Source organism: Castor canadensis, chromosome 6 (assembly GCF_047511655.1).
Source record: "Castor canadensis chromosome 6, mCasCan1.hap1v2, whole genome shotgun sequence".
Lineage (NCBI taxonomy): Eukaryota > Metazoa > Chordata > Mammalia > Rodentia > Castoridae > Castor > Castor canadensis.
Window position 1 is genome coordinate 120,265,457 of NC_133391.1, and position 23,556 is coordinate 120,289,012.

The window sequence follows — 23,556 nt, forward strand, 5'->3', positions numbered from 1 at the left end:
ATTTGGGCACCATGGAAGGATTCAGGACTTGAATGGGTTGGGATACACCATCAGAAAGGAGAGACAAATTTAACTAGGTGGTTGTTGTTTTCTGGTGGGACTGGGGTTTGAACTCAGGGCTTTGTGCTTGGTAGGCAGGTGCTCTACTGCTTGAACCACACCTCCAGTCCATTTTGCTATTGTTATTTTGGAGATGGGGTCTTATCAACTATTTGCTCTGGCTGGCCTTGAACCATGATCCTCCCCATCTCAGCCTCCCATGTATGTAGGTGTGTGTGTGCGCACACTTGTGCTTTAATATGCTAGGAATGAACCCAGAACTGCTGAGCTATATCCCTGGCCCTTTTTTTGTTTGTTTTTAGTGCTGGGGTTTCAACTCAGGGCCTCATGCTTGCTACACAGGTGCCCTACTGACAAAAGCTACTCCACCAGGCCCCAGTCTGTTTTTTATTTTGTCTTGAAACAGTCTTAGTAAATTTTCCAGGCTATCTTTGAACTTTGATCCTCCAGATTCCTCCTGAATAACTGGGATTACAGACATTGGCCATGGTGCTGGCCTTTTAATAGTTTTTATTAAACTTTCCCCATTTTTTTGTGTGGTATCTGTCTTCTGACAGATACTGATATAATACTTAAACCTTCCTGATGATAAAAGTATTACGCATCGCTGAGCTCTGGTGGCTCAAGCCTATAATCCTAGCCATTCAGAGACAGAGATCAGGAGGATCAAGTTGCAAAGCCAGTGCCAGGCAAATAGTTCACAGGACCCTATCTCAAAAATACCCAACACACAAAAAGATAGGCTGGTGGAGTGGCTCAAGTGGTAGAGCACCTGCCTAGTAAACATGAGGCCCTGAGTGCAAACCCCAGTGCCACCCCCAAAACAATATTACATATCAAATCAGATAAGGAAGAAGATACCCATGTAGTTCTTTAGATGTTAAGCTAGTTTTTTATTCTCTTTAAATTTTTTAATTTTATTTTTGTGGTGCTGCTGGGAAATTGAACCCAGAGCCCATGAACACTAAGTAAGTTGTTTACCATTGAGCTACATTCCCAAGCCCCAGTTTTTTATTTTAAATAAAAGAACAGGCAATTGTAAGATGAAAAACAGTGCAGAAAGGGAGAGAATGAGAAATACAAATACCTTCTAGTCCCACTTCCCAGAGATAACCAGCATTAATTGTTTGTGTCTATACTTCCAGAAATCTTTTTTGGCCCATTTTATTAAAGTATTTACAAAAGTTACATATATTTAAGGTGCACCAAGAGTACAACGTATGTTTTGATATGTACATTGAAATGATAACTCACTATCATAATCAAGCTAATTAATATATCCAGAAATCCGTAATGCATCTAGTAGTGTTTGTTTTTTAAAAAAGCAAATGAAATTATACCATATATACTGAGGTTAGTAGATTCATAAGAAAATTCTAAGGTTGTTACAGCATTTGTTGAACTCTAGAATTAAAGCACTAAATCCTACTTCTTCTTCACACTGACAGCTGATAAAAAGATGGTGTAAGTAGCTAGGCGCCGGTGGCTCACGTCTATAATCCTAGCTACTTGGGAAGCTGAGCTAGGGAGGATCTCAGTTTAAGGACAGCCATGCAAATAGTTGGTGAGACCAAACTCACAACAGAGCAAAATGGACCAGAGGCGTGGCTCAAGCAGAGTGCTCTGCACCAAAAACAGAAACAAGAAGACGAAAAATGTTTGATTGGGTTTACGAGCTCTGCTATACCAGGGCTTGTTGAACATATAGAAGAGGTCCTACGAAGACTGAGAAATAGCTCTTGGAAAAGAGATTCATCTGGATCCTGTCGTAAAGTCACTTCTGGTGTGGAGGGAATGATAGTACCCATTTCCAGAGAATAGTTAAGTGTTTAGATTGAGGGTGCCTTTCTTTCATGGCATTAAGCAGGGTGATGTCTTCTGCATCTAAGAGCCAGCTTAGCATGCTAAGTTGGATGAGGCTTGGCAGTCGTAGCACACACTGACTCAGAGCCTTCACCGTGCGGGCCTGAACTTTGATACATTCTGTGAAATGTCTTGAGATTGACAACTCTTGCAAGTTTGGCAGATTATCCAGTGCCTGAAAGAAATTTCTGTATCCTTCCTCTGTAATCTCGTGATTGATTGAAAGATTTAAGTTCTCAAGTTTCTGGAAGCCTCCACTGACTGCTACCTTGGCTACAAAAACAAAACATTCATCAAAACAGAATCATAAGGACTTCCATTTCAATAATGTAGAGTAGATTATTTGTAACAACCTCTTCTCCCACCACCACCACCTCCTCCAATGAAAGTAAGAAAAGCCCAATAGATTTTTTAAATATCAAATTTTTAAATATCAAGATTTTTTTATCTGAAACTGGAGTTTGAACTCAGGGCTTTGTGCTTGCAAAGCAGGGTGCTCAACTGCTTTAGTGCCAGGCAAAAATCTCTCTCTAAAAGCCCCAGAGAACTGATGGGTTAATTCAGAACCACCTGTCTAAAATCCAAGGGAAAAGCAGAAACCAGAAAGTGGAGCCAAGCCGTATCAAAGATTTCAATGATACCTTTAATTCTTGATTCTAATTGCAGAAAATACACCCTTTTCAAATAAAAGTGGAACATCTATTAAATGTGATCACATGCAGGCCTATAATACGAATTTCAAAAAATTTTCAAAAATTAAAATTATTCCAATCTATACACAATGGAATTTTATGCAGCCATGAAGAAGAATGAAATGTTATCATTCGCTGGTAAATAGATGGAATTGGAGAACATCATTCTGAGTGAGGTTAGCCTGGCCCAAAAGACCAAAAATCATATGTTCTCCCTCATATGTGGACATTAGATCAAGGGCAAACACAACAAGGGGATTGGACTATGAGCACATGATAAAAGCGAGAGCACACAAGAGAGGGGTGAGGATAGGTAAGACACCTAAAAAACTAGCTAGCATTTGTTGCCCTTAATGCAGAGAAACTAAAGCAGATACCTTAAAGCAACTGAGGCCAATAGGAAAAGGGGACCAGGAACTAGAGAAAAGGTTAGACCAAAAAGAATTAACCTAGAAGGTAACACCCACGCACAGGAAATCAATGTGAGTCAACTCCCTGTATAGCTATCCTTATCTCAACCAGCAAAACCCCTTGTTCCTTCCTATTATTGCTTATACTCTCTCTACAACAAAATTAGAGATAAGGGCAAAATAGTTTCTGCTAGGTATTGAGGGGGGGGAGAGGGAGGGGGCGGAGTGGGTGGTAAGGGAGGGGGTGGGGGCAGGGGGGAGAAATGAACCAAGCCTTGTATGCACATATGAATATTAAAAGAAAAATGAAAAAAAAAATTAAAATTATTCCAGAAATTAAGCTATAGGCCAATAATAAAAAGCTAAGATAATCCGCAAGTGTAGAGAAATTAGGGGTTGCATTTCTAAATAATTGATGTGTTGGGCTGGTGGAGTGGCTCAAGTGGCAGAGCCTGTTCAGCAAGCACAAGGCCCTGAGATCAAACCCCAGTGCCACAGAAAAAATTTGATGTGTCAAGGAACTAACTGAAATTAGAAAATATTTTTAACAGAATGAGAATGAAAATATGACATATAAAACTTGTGAGCGGGCTAGAGATGTGGCTCAAGTGTATAGCACTTTGCCTTACAAGTACAAAGCCCTGCATTCAATCCTCAGTACCACATACACACAAAACCTTGTAGAGGGGGGCAGACATAGTTGTGCACACTTGTAATCACAGCTTCTTGGGAAGCAGAGACAGGAAGATCATGATCCAAGGCCAGGCCAGCAAAAGTGTGAGACCCTGAAATCCAAACTAAAGTAAAAGGGCTGGTGATGTGGTAGAGCCCTAAATGCAATCCCCCGTACTGAAAATGAAAGATGTTACTGTAGGAAACTAATCTCCCTGTGGGAGGAAGGGGCAGCACTGTGAGAGAGGGACAGTATTTGGCCAGGTGTCTGACTTGGCTCTAGCTTGTGTACTTAAGGCACTGGGTTCGATTCCCAGCACTCAAATAAAAAAGGAAAGAAATGCAAATTTGAAGGCTTGTGTAGCCTCAGATGAGGCTTTCTTATCCTTCCAAGTCTCATCAGGACAAAGCAAGTCCACAGAAGGACACAAAAAGAAGCATGATAGTGAAAATAAGGAAGGAGGTTGGAAACTTTTGAGGGCAAGTGTTTTTATGGCCGCTTTGCAGCAGAAAGCATGCATGTCACCACTCACTTCTGTGCAAGCTGACAGCCTTTCTTGAAGGGTAGCTTACCAATTTCCACCACGCTGTCATCATTTAAAGTCTTGAAAAAGGAGAGGACTCGGAGACATTGAAGATGGAGACACTGTTGGATGATCAGTTTGGCCACTTGACAAATCCCTTTCCCACAGGGAAGAATCAGTTCTTCCAGGTTTTTAAGAGACCCTAAAGTGTAGGCTGTCAGAAGAGATAAAACAGCTATTCTCTGTGAAGACTTTGTTCCTATACATCACTATCTATAACCTAAGCATTGTGTACAGGCTGGGAGGCCCCACGAAGCACGGGGGCCGTCCTCATCCTGTCCAAGGGCAAAAGAAAGGGGCCAGTGCCCACGCATGTGCACGCGATGACCCCCCCCACACACACACCTGGGGACAGGTCTTCACCCTCCCCCACAAGTCTCCTGCACCAGAAGTCCCAGCTGCCTAACCCATTTCCATTTCCCCTTCTCCATCGACACCTGCAGGTTACTGTCCCAGCTCTGCAATGCCATCAGCCCCCCTCCTTTCCCATCCTGCTTCCCGCTCTCTTCAGTGATTTCCACACCCAGGCAATCCATACTGGGCACGAAAGCCTCGCTTCCCACTATGACATCCTTTCTCTTCTTGACCCTCCTTAGCATGATCGCTGTGGACCATGAGACCACTGCTAAGTTCTCTACAACTGAGGCCTCACGCAGTGAAGTATTTTAAACACTTCCTAGTATAAAACAATGTTCCAGATTAATGTTTGACTTTCCCTCCCTGCTTCCCGAATGAGCCCTTTCTTCACAGACCTTGATTCCTTTAAGGAAAGGCAGTATTTAGAAATCAAGACCTGGGGCTGTGGATGTGGCTGTGGCAGAGCACTTGCCTAGCAGCCTGGAGGTACTGGGTTCCACCCTCAGCACTGCAAGGAGACAGACAGCGAGTGACAGAGGGAGAGAGAAAGGGAAAAGGAGGGAGGGAGAGAAGAAGGGAAGAGAAAGGGAGAAGGGGAGAAGGGAAGAAGGAATGAAAGAAAGGAGGGGGTGGGAGAGAAGGAAGGAAGTGGGGGAGAGGGGAGAGAGAAAGAAGAAAGGAAGGAAGGAAGGAGGAAGGGAGGAGAAAGAGAGAAAGAGAAAGAAGAATTTTCTCCTCTGAAAGCAAGATAGTTACCCATGACAGTTGGGCGGCAGTTCTTGCTCTTGCCACATTTGCTTAAACTAGCAAAGTCTGATCTGGAAATATGGCTGGTGATTCCAACAGTCTATACAGAAGGGCTTATTAAGGTGCACTAAGTGATTCTTCTTGGAAAGATTATCTAAGGCATCCACCCACTGAAAGAAACCATATGAGCTCTTTGTACAGAAACTACATTAAAAAAAAAAACTTAGAAAAAAAAAGAAAATAAGATTTGGGCACTTGATCTAGGTGCTTTCTCCTCTCTCAGTAAACTGAGCTGAGAAATATTTGTAAAAATGAAAATACTGGTATCTACATAACTATAGATTTATCTGTAAGTTAAAAAATAATGAGGGTTGGTGGAGTGGTCCAAGCCATAGAACACCTGCCTAAGCAAGCGGGAGGCCCTGATTTCAACCCCCAGTACCATCAAAATAAAAAGAAACCATGAGGCACCCCAAATTTCTTTCTAGCTCTCATTATACTCAGTGTGCTGTTTGCTTAATTAAGCTGGTGACCTCAGTACCCTCTCCTCAAACACTCTGATACCTCCAGAGGAAAGGAAGAGAAAGGAAATGAGGGTCCAGGGTAAAGGTCGAGGGGCACTGAGTGGACAGCTGTATGCCTCATATCTCCAGTGCCACCCTTCAGGGTTTTCCTATTGCATTTTCCACGAGCACACATTATGTTTGTCTTTTTTTTTTGTGGGACTGGGGTTTGAACTCAGAGGTTCAAAGCAGGTTTGAACTTAGGGGTTCAAAGCATGTGCTCTATTGCTTGAGCCACACCTCTATTCCTTTTTGATCTGGTTATTTTGGAAATGGAGTTTCACAAACTATTTGCACAGGTTGGGCTTGAACTGTGATCCTCCTGATCTCAGCCTCCCAATTAGCTAGGATTACAGGGTAAGCCACTGAGCCTTGCTTGTTATTATTTTTTAATTTAAAGAAAAGTATTTAAAATCTTCCTATAGCCTTCATTTCACTAACTCTGGGTTATTACATATTCACTTTCTTAGTCTTATAAAAGATAAATTTTTACCTATATTCCAAAAAACTTTGAAAAATAAGGACTTAGGATGTTTGGAATAGATATAGGACAATGAAGTTGAACAGTGCTATCATGACCAAACATATTGTAAAAAGTCAATCACTCTGAGAACATTGCTTTGAGTGAGTTCAAAAGTGAGGAATGGGACTGGGGGCTTGGCTCAAGTGGTAGAGCACCTGCCTCAAAAGCACAAAGTCCTGAAAAAAGAGTGAGGCACCAGCAAAAAGCCCCCCAAACCAATAATGAAGCATTTGGAGGGTAAGAGGTGAGCATCACTACCACTTTCTCCACATGAGCAAAAGCAGCTAATAGTTGATCCTCCATATCCACGGCTTCAACAAACCACAAATCAAAAATATTAAAAAAAAAAAAATTAAGTTGGCACTGGTGGCTCATGCCGATAATCTTAGCTACTCCAGAAGCTGAGATCAAGTGAATCACAGTTCCAGGCCAACCAAGGCAAAAAAAAAAAAAAAAAGTTTGCAAGGGGTGGTGGAGTGGTCAAGTGGTAAGAACACCTGCCAAGCAAGCATGAAGGTCTGAATTCAAACCCCAGTGCTGCAAAAAAAAAAAAAATGTTGCGAGATCGCATCTCAATGGAAAAAGCTGGGCTTGGTGACTCACACTTGTTATCCCAGTGACAGCAGAAGCCTAAAATAAGAGGACAGTTCAAGCCCTGCCAGGGCAAAAAACAAGGCCCTATTTCTAAAATATCCAGAGCAAAAAGGCCTGGAGGTGTGGCTCAAGTGCTAAAGAGCCTGACTAGCCAGTGTGAAGCCCTGGATTGTGTCTGTGATGAACACATGGAGACTTTATTCTTTGTCATTATTCCCTAAACAATGCAGTGTAACAGGTATTTACTTAGCATTTGCATTGTATTGCAGACCATGAGTAGTCTGGAGGTGGTTTGCCTACAGGGAGGATGTGTAGGGTCTGTGCAAACACACCATCTTTATATAATGGACTTAGTACTGGCAGGGGGTCCTAGAATCAATCCCCATGGATACCAAGGGACAACCACACATACCTTGTTTTCTTGTGGCTAATGTAAAATAGTAGCAAAAGGACTTTGCGGGGGCTGATGGGGGGGAAGTAAAACACACTGTTTTGCAAGCATACCAAAATTTTTTGATGTTTCCTTATCAGGAAATTGTTCACAGTTAAGATTTAATTTCTTCAGAGAAGTAAAGTTTGGCAAAATGGTGACTGTGAGAGGGAAAATGAAAAGTTTAGTCATGTCAGCTACATGTCTTGTAACAAAGAGCAACATCTTTAAAATAAAGCATATTTTTAAGGAGATTAAAATTAATATAACAATTTGGAGTGAGTTAGTATGACTCACACCTTTACTGAGAAAATAATTCTGAAAGTTGAAATGTTTAAAATTGCAGAAACAAAAAGTTTATTATTGTGAAAAATTCATTTAAGATCTGGTATCAATTACAGTTTTGTTCTTTGACATCAATTGCATTTTTAAATGTTGGCTTTTTTTCTTTTTTTTAGAGTGCTTAATAGGACTTTGTGTACAGGAGTATCTTAAAACAAAATTTTAAGATCATGGTTCTTACCAAATGGGATGGGTTGAAAAAATGGTCCAGAAAATTCAATTTCATTGAGTTTCTTGCAGGAAGCAAGTACAGTCAAGAGAGACTTAAAATCCGAAAATAAATTACATTTCAAATGGAAGACATGAAGGTTTGGAGAATTCTGAATCAATTTGACTGCAAAATATCAAGGATTTTCAGAAATTAGAAAAGAACAAAATCTCTATCAAAATCAGTCTTGTAACTTACCATGCTGTCTCAATAATACTGAAGGTACCATAATACAATCATTTAAGAATTAGGCTGCTGTGAGCCTATGAGTAGGCTCTGTAATTGGCCAATGAGCAGCAACATGCACTGACCCTCTCTGGGAACCAGTTTTGTCTCCTATAAGTTGCAGTAAGATCACCTTCAGCTTTAGCATCCTATGTGTCTATGTTTGTACATCGAATTTCTGCAATGAGAATACATGCAAGGGCTGGCGCAATGGCTCAGGTAGCAGAGAGCCTGCCTAACAAGTATGAAGCTCTGAATTCAAACTCCATACCACAAAAAAAAAAAAAAAAGAAACTATATAAGAGTGGGAGCATTGCTTAAGTGGTAGAGTGCTTGCTTAGCAAGCGTGAGACCCTGAGTTTGATCTCCAGTAGTACAAAAAAAAAAAAAAAATCCAAACACCATAGAAAGAAACATAAAAGGAATGACAACTGAAGCAAAAACCTGTATTTGGTGTAAAAAGTGCTGATAAATTACAGGCTCACACCTGTAATTCTAGTTCCTTGGGAGGCTGAGATCAGGAGGATCGAGGTTTGAGGCCAGCCCAGGCAAATAGTTCACAAGACCCCATCTCCAAAATAACCAGAGCAAAATGGACTGGTAGAGTGGCTCAAGTGGTAAAGTGCCTGCTTTGCAAGTATGAAGTCCTGAGTTCAAACCCTAGTCCCACTAAAAAAAGGGAAAAAAAGTTGCTGATAAGTGTAAGTAACTAGTTTTTTTTTCTTAACCCTGATAGGTGGGATTAAATTTGGGGTCTCCAGCTTGCTAGGCAAGTGTTCTACCACTTGAGCCACATCCCTCAGTCCTTTGGCTTTTTACTGCTTTTTTGTTTGTTTTTATTTTTTATTTATTTAGTTTTTAACAGGGTCTTGGCCAACCTTTGCCAGGGCTGGTGTCAAACTGCAATCCTTCTGTCTCAACCTTCTGAGTAGCTGGGGATTACAGGAGCGCATCATGTTCAACCCTTGTTTTTTGTTTTTTGAGACAGGGCTCACTATATAGCCCAGGCTATCCTCGAACACATGATCCTCTTGCTTCCACTTCCCAAGGGCTTAGATTACAGGTAAGTATGTGCCATCACACCTGGCTTCAATGAATTTTTTAAATGCACTCTGTGTGTCAGGTTCACAGAGTTTTACATTTCTTTACTCTTTAGTTTTCAGTGATTACTAAATTAAGGAACTGATGTTACCTAAATCATTTTGCTAAGTGATGTATTTTTGCAAAGGCCAGGCATGGTGATAAACACTTGTAATCCCAGCACTGGGGTGGCTCAGGCAGGAGGATCACAAATTAAAGTCAGCCTTGGCTACATAGGCAGACCCTATCCACTAACCATGGGCGAGACTACGCTGGTGAGAAACAAGGAAATGCTTCAGATTGCTGCCGGTGGATTTCCTTCCACAGAGGACAGGTCTGTGAACTGCCGGGGAAGAGCAACTTCAACCATAGCAAAGCAACCACAAACTGTCTTGTAGAAGCAAATATTGTATTAGGGGTTAAATGCTCAGACTTTGCAGTCAAAATTTCTAGTGTTTGAATCTCTACCTCCTTAGCTGGATGAACTTGATCAAATTACTTAGCCTCCATGCCTTGAGTTCCCCAGCTGTAAAACAGCAACAGTAATAGTCTCTTACCTCTCAGAGTGGGTATGAAGACTGAGGTCATGTTCGTGAAGTGCTTAGCACAGTTCCTAGCATGTAGCTCAGTGGTTGGGTGTTTGCCTAGCATGCATGAGGCCCTGGATTCAATACCCAGTACCAGAAAAAAAAAATCCAGCAGAATTAGTCACCCCCATCACCTTTGGGCTGGTGGCATGGCACAAATGGTAGAGCACCATCTTTACAAGTGTGAAGCCCTGAATTCAAACCCCAGTCCCATGGAAAAAAAATGAAAATTGTAAAGATGCAATGATTACAAATAGTCCCTGCTTTCTTAGTGAGAAAGAGTGAGGTCCCCACAATTTGCCCATGGGTACTGGCAACACCCTCAGACCCACAGAAGTTTTAACTGTTAAATAAACCATTAGCCAAGGACTTTTCCACCTGATGCAAAAACAAGTAAATCAAAATTCCGTCCTCACCTAGTTTGGAGGAATCCCACTCAGCTAAAATTTGGAACGATAATTTCTCCATGTGGTGGAGGTTTGGGAATTCTTCAGGAATGACAGAAAATACATGTGGTTTGTCATCTAGCTTCACAGACAGTTCTTTCAGGCACTGGAACTTGCCCAAGTTCGGAAAGATTTGCTCTGGAAAACAGCACACATTTTCTCATTGATAAAGAGTTTTAAAACTATCATTTTGATTCATCAGCTCTTTTCAGATTTTCAAATGAAAACGTCAAATATGCCATAAAGCAATCCTTTTTAGGAAGTACATCCATAAAAATGTTGCTGTCTGCAGCATTCACTGAGTACGTAGCACACGAGGAGCCCTGAACTACTACTCCAGAGTCACAAAGCCAGTGAAGACGTCTCCTTAACAAAGAGTGTGGGGACAACTGACGTGGACACACTGGAACACTTGCACATGACTGGTGGGAATGTAAAATGGTGTACCCACTGTGGAACACAGCTTGGAATTTCCTCAAAAAATTAAACAGAGGTCTGTCAGAGTGGCTTGAGCAGTAAGAGTACCTGCCTAGTAAGACTGAGGCCTGGAGTTTAAACCATAGCTCTGCCAAAAAAAAAAATTAAACAGAATAATCATATAAACCAACAATTCTTCTCCCATGTATACACTCAAAACAATTCAAAACAGAGACTCAAACAGACACTTGTAACACTAATGTTCATTGCACCACTATTCACAATAGCATGAAGATGGAAACAACCCAACAGTTCATCAATACATAAATGGAGCCAGGCACCATATCTCACATCTATAATTGCAGCTGCTTGGGAGGTAAAGATAGGAGGATCATTGGTGGTTCAATACAAGGTCAGGAAAAGACCCTATCTCAAAGAACAAGCTGAGCATGATGGCATGTATGTGTACTCCCAGCTATTTGGGGGCTATAGGTAGGAGGATCAAGATTTGAGAATGGCCCATGACACCCTATCTGAAAAATAACTAAAGCAAAAAAGGGCTGAGGCGTAGCTCAAATGGTAAAAGTGGTTGTCTAGCAAGTGCAAGACCCTAAGTTCAAACCCCACCATACAGCCAAAAAACCCCCACAGATGAATGAATAAAGAAAATGTAATGAAAATATGAAGGTGTGATATGTGCTGTAACACAATGCATCTTGCAAAAGCTCATGAGGTATTGCGCCTGCCCAGCAAGTGTAAGGTCCTGAGTTCAAACCCCAGTACTACCAAAAAAATTTTTTAAAAATTCTAAATCTGATGACAAACATTCATCCACAGATCTAAACAACGTAGACTGGGGCATGGTAGGAGCAGGGTGCCTGCCCAGCAAACACAAGGCCCTTAGTTCAATCCCCAATACCACAAAAAAAAGGCTGAGAGACCCTCAGACATGGATAATAAAACAAAGAACGTGTAGACATCTAACAGTCAAACTGCTGAAAACCAAAGCTATCCTCACCACAATTAGAAAATGAAAAAGAACTCAAATGTCATACATAATAGTATCATAAGTACCTCTGAGTAAATTGAATGAAAGATGGGTAAAGTCTGCACTGAAAATATCAAATATTGCTTAGGAAAAGACTCAAATAAGTGGGTGACATTATTTCCCTCTTATTTCTTTTCCAAGGAAGCCATGCCTTTCTTCCATTAGGCAGGCAGGGTGAGAGTAATTTTTAAGAACTATCTTACAGTGCTCGCTTCAGCAGCACATATACTAAAATTGGAACGATACAGAGAAGATTAGCATGGCCCCTGCGCAAGGATGACATGCAAATTCGTGAAGCGTTCCGCAAATTAGTGAAGCATTCCATATTTTTTTAAAACAACAAGTTCAGAAACTAGGGAAAGAATATTGAAGGCTGTAAGAGAGAAAAAACAAATAACATACAAAGGTAAACCCATCAAAATCACAACAGACTTCTCCACAGAAACATTAAAAGCAAGAAGAGCGTGGGGTGAGATCTTCCGGGCACTGAATGAAAATAACTTCAACCCCAGGATACTCTACCCAGAAAAACTATCATTCAAAATCGATGGAGCAATAAAAGTTTTCCATGATAAGCAGAAACTAAAACAATATGTGACCACAAAGGCACCACTACAAAAGATTCTTCAAGGGATTCTGCACACAGAAAGTGAAACACAACATAACTATGAAAGGATAAGCAGCACCAAACTACAGGAAAAGAAAAAGCAAGAAAGTAGAGAGTAACCTCAACTTAGGTGAACACAATCAAACCTTCAAACAACTAAAACAACTAAATGACAGGAATCACCACATACCTATCAGTACTAACACTTAATGTTAACGGACTTAATTCACCCATCAAAAGGCACCTTTTGACAAAACGAATTAAAAAGGAAGATCCAACAATTTGTTGCTTACAGGAGACCCATCTCACTGACAGAAATAAGCATAGGCTTAGGATGAAAGACTGGAAGAAGATTTACCAAGCCAATGGCCCCTGAAAACAGGCAGGAGTAGCAATACTTATCTCTGACAAAGTAGACGTCAAACCTACATTGATCAAACGAGATAAAGAAGGACATTCCATACTAATAAAAGGGGAAATAGACCAAAAGGAAATAATAATTATCAACCTATATGCACCCAATGTCAACACACCAAATTTCATCAAACATACCCTGAAAGACCTAAAAGCATATATTAACTCCAACACAGTGGTGGTGAGAACTTTAACACCCCATTTATCATCAATAGATAGGTCATCCAAACAAAAAATCAATAAAGAAATCCAAGATCTAAAATATGCAATAGATCAAATGGACCTAGTAGACGTCTACAGAACATTTCATCCAACTTCTACACAATAGACATTCTTCTCAGCAGCCCATGGAACCTTCTCCAAAATAGATCATATCCTAGAGCACAAAGCAAGTCTCAGCAAATATAAGAAAATAGAAATTATACCATGCATTCTATCTGATCACAATGCAATAAAACTAGAACTCAACAACAAAAGTAAAGACAAAAAACATGCAAACAGCTGGAAACTAAATAACTCATTACTTAATGAACAATGGATCATTGATGAAATAAAAGAGGAAATTAAAAAGTTCCTGGAAGTCAATGAAAATGAAAACACAACCTACCAGAACCTATGGGACACAGCAAAGGCAGTCCAGAGAGGAAAGTTTATATTCATGAGTGCATATATTAAAAAGACTGAAAGATCCTAAATCAATGACCTAATGATACATCTCAAACTCCTAGAAAAACAAGAACAAGCAAATCCCAAAACAAATAGAAGGAGAGAAATAATAAAAATAAGAGCTGAAATCAACGAAATAGAAACCAAAAAAAACATACAAAGAACTAATGAAACAAAAAGTTGGTTCTTTGAAAAAGTAAACAAGATCGACAGACCCCTGGCAAACCTGACTAAAATGAGGAGAGAAAAAACCCGAATTAGTAGAATCAGGAATGCAACAGGGGAGATAACAACAAACACCATGGAAGTCCAGGAAATCATCAGAGACTACTTTAAGAACCTATATTCAAATAAATTTGAAAATCTTAAAGAAATGGACAGATTTCTAGATACATATGATCATCCAAAACTGAACCAAAAGGATATTAATCACCTGAATAGATCTATAACAAAAAATGAAATTGAAGCAGCAATCAAGAGTCTCTCCAAAAAAGAAAAGTCCAGGACCTGATGGATTCTCTGCTGAATTCTATCAGACTTTTAAAGAAGAACTGATACCAACCCTCCTTAAACTGTTCCACGAAATAGAAAGGGAAGGAAAACTGCCTAACACATTTTATGAAGCCAGTATTACACTTATCCCAAAACCTCCAAAAAGAAGAACTATAGGCCAATCTCCTTAATGAACACTGATGCAAAAATCCTCAACAAAATAATGGCAAACCGAATTCAACAACACATCAAAAAGATTATTCACTACAACCAAATAGGCTTCATCCCAGGAATGCAGGGGTGGTTCAACATATGAAAATAAATAAACATAATAAACCACATTAACAGAAGCAAAGACAAAAACCACTTGATCATCTCAATAGATGCAGAAAAAGCCTTTGATAAGATCTAACACCATTCCATGATAAAAGCTCTAAGAAAACTAGGAATAGAAGGAAAGTACCTCAACATTATAAAAGCTATATATGACAAACCTACAGCCAAACTTAATGGAGAAAAACTGAAACCATTCCCTCTAAAATCAAGAACTAGACAAGGATGCCCACTATCTCCACTCCTATTCAACATAGTACTGGAATTCCTAGCCAGAGCAATTAGGCAAGAAGAAGGAATAAAAGGAATACAAATGGGTAAAGAAACTGTCAAAATATCCCTATTAGCAGACGACATGATCCTATACCTTAAAAACCCAAAAAACTCTACTCAGAAGCTCCTAGACACCATCAATAGCTACAGCAAGGTAGCAGGATATAAAATCAACATAGAAAAATCATTAGCATTTCTATACACTAATAATGAACAAACTGAGAAAGAATATATGAAAACAATTCCATTTACAATAGCCTCAAAAAAAAATCAAATACCTAGGTGTAAACCTAACAAAAGATGTGAATGACCTCTACAAGGAAAACTATAAACTTCTGAAGAAAGAGACTGAGGAAGACTACAGAAAGTGGAGAGATCTCCCATGCTCATGGATTGGTAGAATCAACATAGTAAAAATGTCTATACTCTCCAAAGTAATCTACATGTTTAATGCAATTCCCATCAAAATTCCAATGACATTCATTAAAGAGATTGAAAAATCTACTGTTAAATTTATATGGAAACACAAGAGGCTACAAATAGCCAAGGCAATACTCAGTCAAAAGAACAATGCTGGAGGTATCACAATACCTGACTTCAAACTATATTACAAAGCAATAACAATAAAAACAGCATGGTACTGGCACAAAAACTGACATGAAGACCAGTGGAACAGAATAGAGGACCCAGATATGAAGCCACACAACTATAACCAACTTGTCTTTAACAAAGGAGCTAAAAATATACAATGGAGAAAAGACAGCCTCTTCAACAAAAACTGCTGGGAAAACTGGTTAGCAGTCTGCAAAAAGCTGAAACTAGATCCATGTATATCACCCTATACCAAGAATAACTCAAAATGGATCAAGGATCTTAATATCAGACCACAAACTCTAAAGTTGATACAGGAAAGAGTAGGAAATACTCTGGAGTTAGTAGGTATAGGTAAGAACTTTCTTAACGAAACCCCAGCAGCACAGCAACTAAGAGATAGCATAGATAAATAGGACCTCATAAAACTAAAAAGCTTCTGTTCATCAAAAGAAATGGTCTCTAAACTGAAGAGAACACCCACAGAGTGGGAGAAAATATTTGCCAGCTACACATCAGACAAAGGACTGATAACCAGAATATACAGGGAACTTAAAAAACTAAATTCTCCCAAAACTAATGAACCAATAAAGAAATGGGCAAGTGAACTAAACAGAACTTTCTCAAAAGATGAAATTCAAATGGCCAAAAAACACATGAAAAAATACTCACCATCTCTAGCAATAAAGGAAATGCAAATTAAAACCACGCTAAGATTCCACCTCACCCCTGTTAGAATAGCCATCATTAGCAACACCACCACCAACAGGTGTTGGCGAGGATGTGGGGAAAAAGGAACCCTCTTACACTGTTGGTGGGAATGTAAACTAGTACAACCACTCTGGAAAAAAATTTGGAGGCTACTTAAAAAGCTAGACATGGATCTACCATTTGATCCAGCAATACCACTCTTGGGGATATACCCAAAAGACTGTGACACAGGTTACTCCAGAGGCACCTGCACACCCATGTTTATTGCAGCACTATTCACAATAGCCAAGTTATGGCAACAGCCAAGATGCCCCACTACTGACGAATGGATCAAGAAAATGTGGTATCTATATACAACAGAATTTTATGCAGCCATGAAGAAGAATGAAATGTTATCATTTGCTGGTAAATGGATGGAATTGGAGAACATCATTCTGAGTGAGGTTAGCCTGGCCCAAAAGACCAAAAATCGTATGTTCTCCCTCATATGTGGACATTAGATCAAGGGCAAACACAACAAGGGGATTGGACTTTGAGCACATGATAAAAGCGAGAGCACACAAGGAAGGTGTGAGGATAGGTAGACACCTAAAAAATTAGCTAGCATTTGTTGCCCTCAACGCAGAGAAACTAAAGCAGATACCTTAAAAGCAACTGAGGCCAATAGGAGAAGGGGACCAGGAACTAGAGAAAAGGTTAGATAAAGAAGAATTAACCTAGAAGGTAACACACACGCACAGGAAATTAATGTGAGTCAACTCCCTGTATAGCTATCCTTATCTCAACCAGCAAAAACCCTTGTTCCTTCCTATTATTGCTTATACTCTCTCTTCAACAAAATTAGAGGTAAGGGCAAAATAGTTTCTGCCGGGTATCGAAGGGGTGGGGGGAAGAGGGAGTGGGTGGAGTGGGTGGTAAGGGAGGGGGTGGGGGCAGGGGGGGAGAAATGACCCAAGCATTGTATGCACATATGAATATTAAAAAAATAAAAATTAAAAAAAAAGAACTATCTCACATATAGACCATTATTTTCTGATAAGAAGTAATTCATGTCTGTTTATTAAGAACCTTCATTAATTAAATATTAATGTTTTATTAACATTGTCTGTGTTACCCCAAAACTATTCTATTGGTTCCTTCATTTATTTATACGACTGACACAAAAAATTAGTGAAGGTTTATTTTATACCTATTCTATCAAGGAGCACTTATTGTCTCATGTATTCAGAAACTTCTGTCCACCTAATGCTAAGAATGAGAAAATAAATTTCACATCAGAATAGTCATCCAAAATACATGCCGATATACCTTGTAACTGAGTGGTCCCTGAGACCTCAAGAGACTCCAAGGCAGGCAGGGTGAGAAGCAGCTCTTGCTCTGCTGTGCTGAGCTCAAAGTGACTTATGGAGCACTTGGTGACAGAGGCCTTATTCAGCTCCAGAACTGGGTGGATGCTTTCGAGAAAGCCCCCGCTGTGGGTTAAATGGAGGTTGATGCGCTGGGAAACTGGGAAAACGGCTTTTAGAAATGTGAGCATGTCCTGGTCGGCAGAGCCCACATTGGCCACCTGGACTTCTAGCAGGGGGATCTTGCAGGGCTTGGGGGACAGTTTCCAATAGCCGGAACTGAGGCCCACCAGTAACGGTACCCTGAGTTGGCTGTTCAGGAACCGCTTTATGTTCTCCTGTTTTTCAGCTAAATTTTGGTCAAATTCATCCATCCGTTCAAAGTTAGCGGCATAGTCTTCATCAGTGGTTGGGACCTGTGATCTGTCAAAACATCTTTCCAGGCCTGAAAAAAACAGTTCAGGTGTCTTTTTAGGTTCATTTATGGAGATGTGAACACTCCTCAACAACAACAGGCTTTCAGGGTAATCAAAAAAGTACTGTGCCTTAAGTTCATTGATAGACAATGTCCTCCCTTGCAGGAACTGGGAAATAAACGGAGAACATGCTGCAACTGTGTTGCTTTGATAAGCAATTTTTAGAGCAAGAGCCAGTATCTTTTTTGAGGCCAGGGAAAAATAAGCTTTTGGAGAAAATTGCCACAATGCTTCAAATAAGTGCATTGTCAGTGACGTTTCCAGATGTTGCTTCATGTAGTCATTTTCAGGTATATTTTCCAATGTCTCTTTATTATCCACCAACTGCAGCAAATGAGATACAACTTTTGGCCCCGCCTTTGTTGAAGGGTGGATGAAGGCACATTTCAAAAACCTGTCATAAAGGCCTATGACCATAAAGGATGAGTTAATTTTTTTCAAATAATAAAGTCCCAAATCTTGATCTTCCTGTGTGTCTGAATCCAGGAGTTCAATCAGCCTCATTCCAGCAAGAAATTCTTGGAATGTGGGGTTTAAAAACCGATAGACTGGCCTCAGCCTCTGGGCTGTGAATTTGCTCATCAAGCACATGACTAGATCTTCATCTTCATCCACCCCTGCTTCTGAGAGGTCACTGTCACTAAACTCAAAGCGAGACGAAAAATACCCTTTCAAGGCCAGCTCACCACAGAAGGACACGGCTGTGCTTCTATGCATTAAGGAAAGGCATTTCACGTAGGACTTGAAAACAGCCATTTCATCAAAGGACAGGCCAGAAGGGTTCTGCAACCAGTAAGCACAAACTGCCGCCACGAAGAGGGGAGTCTTATAAATTCCCTGCAAATCTTTGTTCCTTCCAAAGAAAACCATAAACTCTACCAGACCAATTATGTTATCCGAGAAGAGCGTCCGTAATAAATATATAGTATTATAGAAGGGAAACGCTTTAATCTCTAGAATTGTATCTAGGTGTCGGCGGATGTCTCTGGCCCTGTTTGTACGGACAGCGATCAATAAGCAGGTCCGTGATGAGTGGTTTTTTAGAATCAGTTTTTGTATGACTTGGGGGATTGCACACATTTCACTGTAGTCATCCAAAAGGAATAACACCTGATTCTTTAGCTGCTGGATGGTGTTCATCAGAGACAATTCAGTAACAGATCCTTCTGTCTTTAGGAGTTGGTCACAGACGATGTTGGCCAGTCCCTGGTTCAGTCTGGTAGAACTCAGGGAGAGGTAGAAGACCAGCTGGAACCTGCTCAACAGAGGACAGCATCCTGATGCCCAGAGAAAAGCTATTTTCTTCAGGAAGACTGTTTTTCCACTACCAGCTTCCCCCTCCACACACATGACAGAGTTCAAGTTGGCAAAGACCTCAGGCAACAGCAGGGGCTCCTGCTCAGAGCTGCTGATGTGCTTCGAAGCAATGGACAGATCACACTGCAGCAAGTGGTCGGTGAGTTCTCTGTGAGAGATGTCAAGGAAAGACATGTGGCGGAAACTGGCTTTGACGTAAGCTGCCCTCAGTTGCTCATTCAGACTCTTTGCCTCGTGAAACCATTGGGCTTCAGTCTGGGCCACCTCTGGAGAGAAGAAGGAAGGCACAGCTGGATTCACATTTGCATCTCTCCCTCCCAATGCCATGATCTCTTCACTGCATGACTGCCTGTCTACGACGGATGGACCGCTACCTTCACCACCATCCGTGATCCCCAGCTCTCTCCATAAAATCAGAACATGGGTATCACATGCCCCAGTCCCTTACTTAATGTGGAGATGAAGACATAATGCATGACAATTTTCAAGAGCACCATGAGTCCTATAACTTCCCACTTACAGATCTCAGGAAAGAAGCTTGCTGCATGGTGCCTTTCCGTTCTTGTTTGTATCTGAGACACATGGACTGCTGTGGATTCCACCCTCACTCCCTCTGGAAATACTGCAGGAACTCTGATTTTGTCTCCTACACAATACTCCCCACTTCAATGCTGCTCGGTGGGTTATTACAAATGCTCTTTCTTTTCAAACTCCTACATGCAAATCTACATACCATGCCACGTGCTACTTCCAAATGTTTACCTGGCACTGTGGAATGAACTGAAACTTCCAGACTGCTTTTGCTTGTGATTTCCTTTGGAACAATAAAATCCTTATTAAATCAAAAATTCCATATAAGAGTGGAGCATTATATTACCGTTCAGGACCAAACATCTTCTAAACAGAGCCCACCCTCAAACATCTACACCGATTGAAGGAAAGGAGTGTTCTACTTACAAAATACTAAATAATCTGCAAACACCTGCAGGAGTATGTGTTCCTAGATGGAACATGCATGCTACATTCAATGGCATACACTATCTATTTTGTCAGAATCCTAGTGTCTAGAGGAAGAACCCTGCAAAAATCATTAGGTGTAGTCTCTGTGTTTAGTGATTTCATGTTTAAGATTACACACCTGCAATGAGAGGTTATGTTTCTTCCTTTAAAAGAAGCTATTTATATGTCTCCAAACCTTTCTCTTCAATGTCATTTTTTTTTCTTTCTCACATCAAATGGGTAATGTGCTAACATAACAAAGAGGGTTAAGGAAGGCACATCTCACACAATGGCATAAAAACCCAATCACCAGATTTATGAGCCACAAAAGGATCTCAATGTCATTTTTAAACTCACAACTATAAAAGATATATCAAGTGATCAGAATTTCTTCATTTTCTTTTTGTGGGATGATAAACATAACATGGCTACCACACAGCCTCAAAATAAGGTGGGGTGTGAATAAATTGATAGTTGGATTATATCCCAGAGAACTACATAGGATTTCTCATTTTAAGATGGTCAGCCTATTTTCTGGGCTTATGATTTTGTTGGGCATTTGTTTTTGTTAAAAAATCATATCTCCCAATTTGAAAAAGACCAGGTACTAAGTCACAGATGGGACCTATTTAGTATGAATACCAATCAACTCCTAAGTCCATACACTTCATGAAGCTAGGTATTGTGTCTTCCTGGTTTACTGTGGAATCCCAAACACACCTCACAAATGGTAAGTGCTTAGTAGATAGGTGTATGCTGAATCTATTTATTCATTTATTTAGGATGAGCAATTCTCATTCAAAACACTTCCCAGTAATTCACTCATGTACTGCTGAAAGAGAAGATGGCGGGGTCATTACCGTTGATTCTGAAAGTTCACTGCAACTTGGAAGGTCTGGAATCACTTCTGCAAAGGACTTCATATTTTGCAGAAATAGACAACTAAGCACAGAAAAAATCAGTTTATGCAATTAAACCTTTGCATTAGGTTTTTAAAACACTGTTAGAATTTTAGTGACTAGAGTCAAGTGTAAGACTGACATTTTCAGTGATGGTGTCAGTGTTGTTACCATAGGACGTTCAGACTGTAGCTCTCAGCAGTAGACATGCATATTGCATGGTTCACAAAGCAATGGTGAGCACAGCCAGGAAGGAATTTAATGGGGCCAATGCTTATTTAACCTTCATCCTTGAAACCAATGAAAATTAACTTAAAAGAATAAAAAATAGACTGGGAAGAGGTAGGGGAGCAGCAGGAAAGGGGTGGGCAGACAAGAGAAGGTGATAGAGGGGAGAGTATGATGAAAGTACACTATATACATATATGAAAATAAAATAATGCAACCTATTATTTTATACAATTAATATATGCTAATGAACAATGAATAAATGCCCAGGCACTGTGGCTCATGCTGGTAATCTCTATCCTGGTAGAGACCAGGAGGACTGCAGTTCGAGGCCAGCTTGGGCAAAAAGTTCACAAGAACCATCTCAACCAATAAAAAGCTGGGTGTGGTCATGTGTGCCTGTCATCCCAGCTGTGCAGGATGGATAAAAAGGATGGTGCTGGGCAAAAACCTGAGATCCCGTCTCAAAAAGAACTAAAGCCAAAAAAAAAAGGAACAAAATAGAGAAAAGTCCATTTATGGATCCAGAACAACAACAACAACAACAAAGGACAGTAGTGAAAAAACTGTTAAAGTCTAGAGTTTAATTAATAATAATGTATTATGGTAATTTAAGATGTTAGCACTAGGGGAAATTGGACAAGGTACTATATAGAAACTCTCCAAAATTCTGTACTTTTTCTGTAGACCTAAATTATTCCCAAATTAAAAGTTCATTTAAAAAAAAAAAACAAAACTCCAAGCTGGACGCCAGTGGCTCACACCTATAATCTTGGCTACTGAGGAGGCAGAGAGCAGGAAGATTGCGGTTGGAAGCCAGCCCAGGCAAATAGTTTGCGAGACTTTATCATCACAAAAAAGGGCTGGTGGAGTGGCTCAAGGTGAAGGCCCTGAGTTTAAGCCCCAGTACTGCAAAAAACAAAACAAAACTCCATCAAAACTGAAGAACGGCCACAAACATAAGCTCAAAAACTATTTGCCAGACATCATGACACTGGGACACAAATATCCTATAAATTTGGGTATGATGTCTACTTGCAGGACAAGGAGGGAAAACTGAAAAGAGCTCTACCTGCAATTGTTAACTTAAACAGGTATGAAATATAAATGTGAGAAGGAAACAGAAAAACTAGGAGCATCCAACCGTTTGGGGCCCATTTCCACACCTCAGTCACAGGAAAGCAGGGGGAGCAAGAGGATATTTCATTTTTAATTTCCTTATGTAAGTTAGAGATGAGTCCAGGGATAGAAACATAGCTACAGAAAACAGCAAGTAGGACTGTTCATGTTTCTGCACAGGGCCAGCCACATAGAGACCTATCAAATAAAAGAACTATGAAGGAGGAAAAAATAAAGCCTGGTTCATACAAAGAAAAGCCAGCGAAGTTAGCTGCCAGCACACCTGCACTACAAGTAATGTGAAAGGAAGCTCTTCAGGAGCTCAAGGGAAGTGACAGCAGATGGACACTTGCTTTTATCCCAAGGGATGAAGAGTGCCAGATATACTGACCAAGTGAGTAAATATAAAAACTATCTTTACTTTTTAAAAGTTTACTAGATGGGAGTGTAGCTCTGGTCACAGTGTGCTTGCCTAGTATGCATGAGGCCCTGGGTTCCATTCCCAGAACCATGAGGAAAAAAAAAAGGGAGAACTGACAGTGTAAAGCCAATATACAACACCCTAACACTATATTGTGCGATTTACATGTGGAAATAAAATGGAGGACAATAGCTCAAAGGATAAAAGGAGAGAAAGAGAAGTATACTGCTACATGGTTCAGGAATGTTTTGTCAAATGCTATATTTTTGAAGATGACTGACACATTAAACATACATATTGTAAACCATAGAATAAGCACTAAGAAGACAAAAGAAGGTTGTATAATTAACAAGACAACACAGATAAAATGGGGTACTAAACAAATACTCAAACCTCAAGAAGGCAGGAAAAGAAAAAAAGGAGAGATGGAATAAATAGAAAACAAATAGCAAAATAGTAGGCTTAAATTCAGTCATGTCAGTAACTACATTAAATTAGACAGCAGATATCATGACTGTTGAGAGAGGGGAAGGGAAGGGGATAAAGAAAGAGTGATAGAGGGATGGATGGGATCAGAGTACATTTATGCATGTATACAAACATCACTGAAACTCCTCTGTACAATTAATTCACACTAATAAAATTATCAGAGAAAAAAGAAAATATATTGTTGGTCTTATTAAAAACCAAGACCTAGATGCATTGCCTGCAAGAAATTTACTTTAAATGTAAAGTCATAGATAGAATAATAAAATTTGAATTTTTGTTAAAGATGCAACATGCAAAACTTAATTATAGAAAAGCTGAAGTGGCTAT

The 23,556-nt window shown here is 40.0% G+C and overlaps 1 protein-coding gene and 2 non-coding genes across 6 annotated transcripts in view; 1 reads left to right on the forward strand and 2 right to left on the reverse strand.

Moving 5' to 3' along the window:
- Positions 1-1,208: 1,208 nt before the first annotated feature.
- Naip (NLR family apoptosis inhibitory protein) overlaps positions 1,209-23,556 on the reverse strand; it is a 38,324-nt gene continuing 15,976 nt past the window's right edge. For 2 of the 4 annotated variants that reach the window (XM_074077335.1, XM_074077336.1), the window contains exons 8-15: positions 20,934-21,015; positions 19,837-19,888; positions 17,244-19,340; positions 10,354-10,521; positions 8,019-8,171; positions 7,570-7,656; positions 4,271-4,435; positions 1,209-2,196 (exon numbers count right to left, since the gene is read on the reverse strand). In XM_074077335.1, the coding sequence (XP_073933436.1) occupies positions 1,835-2,196; positions 4,271-4,435; positions 7,570-7,656; positions 8,019-8,171; positions 10,354-10,521; positions 17,244-19,340; positions 19,837-19,888; positions 20,934-21,015 (3,166 nt within the window). In that variant the 3' untranslated portion in view covers positions 1,209-1,834. The remainder of the gene's footprint in view (positions 2,197-4,270; positions 4,436-7,569; positions 7,657-8,018; positions 8,172-10,353; positions 10,522-17,243; positions 19,341-19,836; positions 19,889-20,933; positions 21,016-23,556) is intronic. The other 2 variants (XM_074077337.1, XM_074077338.1) reach the window with 2 other exon arrangements.
- Positions 12,053-12,159, forward strand: LOC141424390 (U6 spliceosomal RNA). The gene has a single exon (XR_012449327.1). It is a non-coding gene; the product is annotated as a U6 spliceosomal RNA (small nuclear RNA).
- LOC141424560 (small nucleolar RNA U13) lies at positions 20,304-20,407 on the reverse strand. The gene has a single exon (XR_012449460.1). It is a non-coding gene; the product is annotated as a small nucleolar RNA U13 (small nucleolar RNA).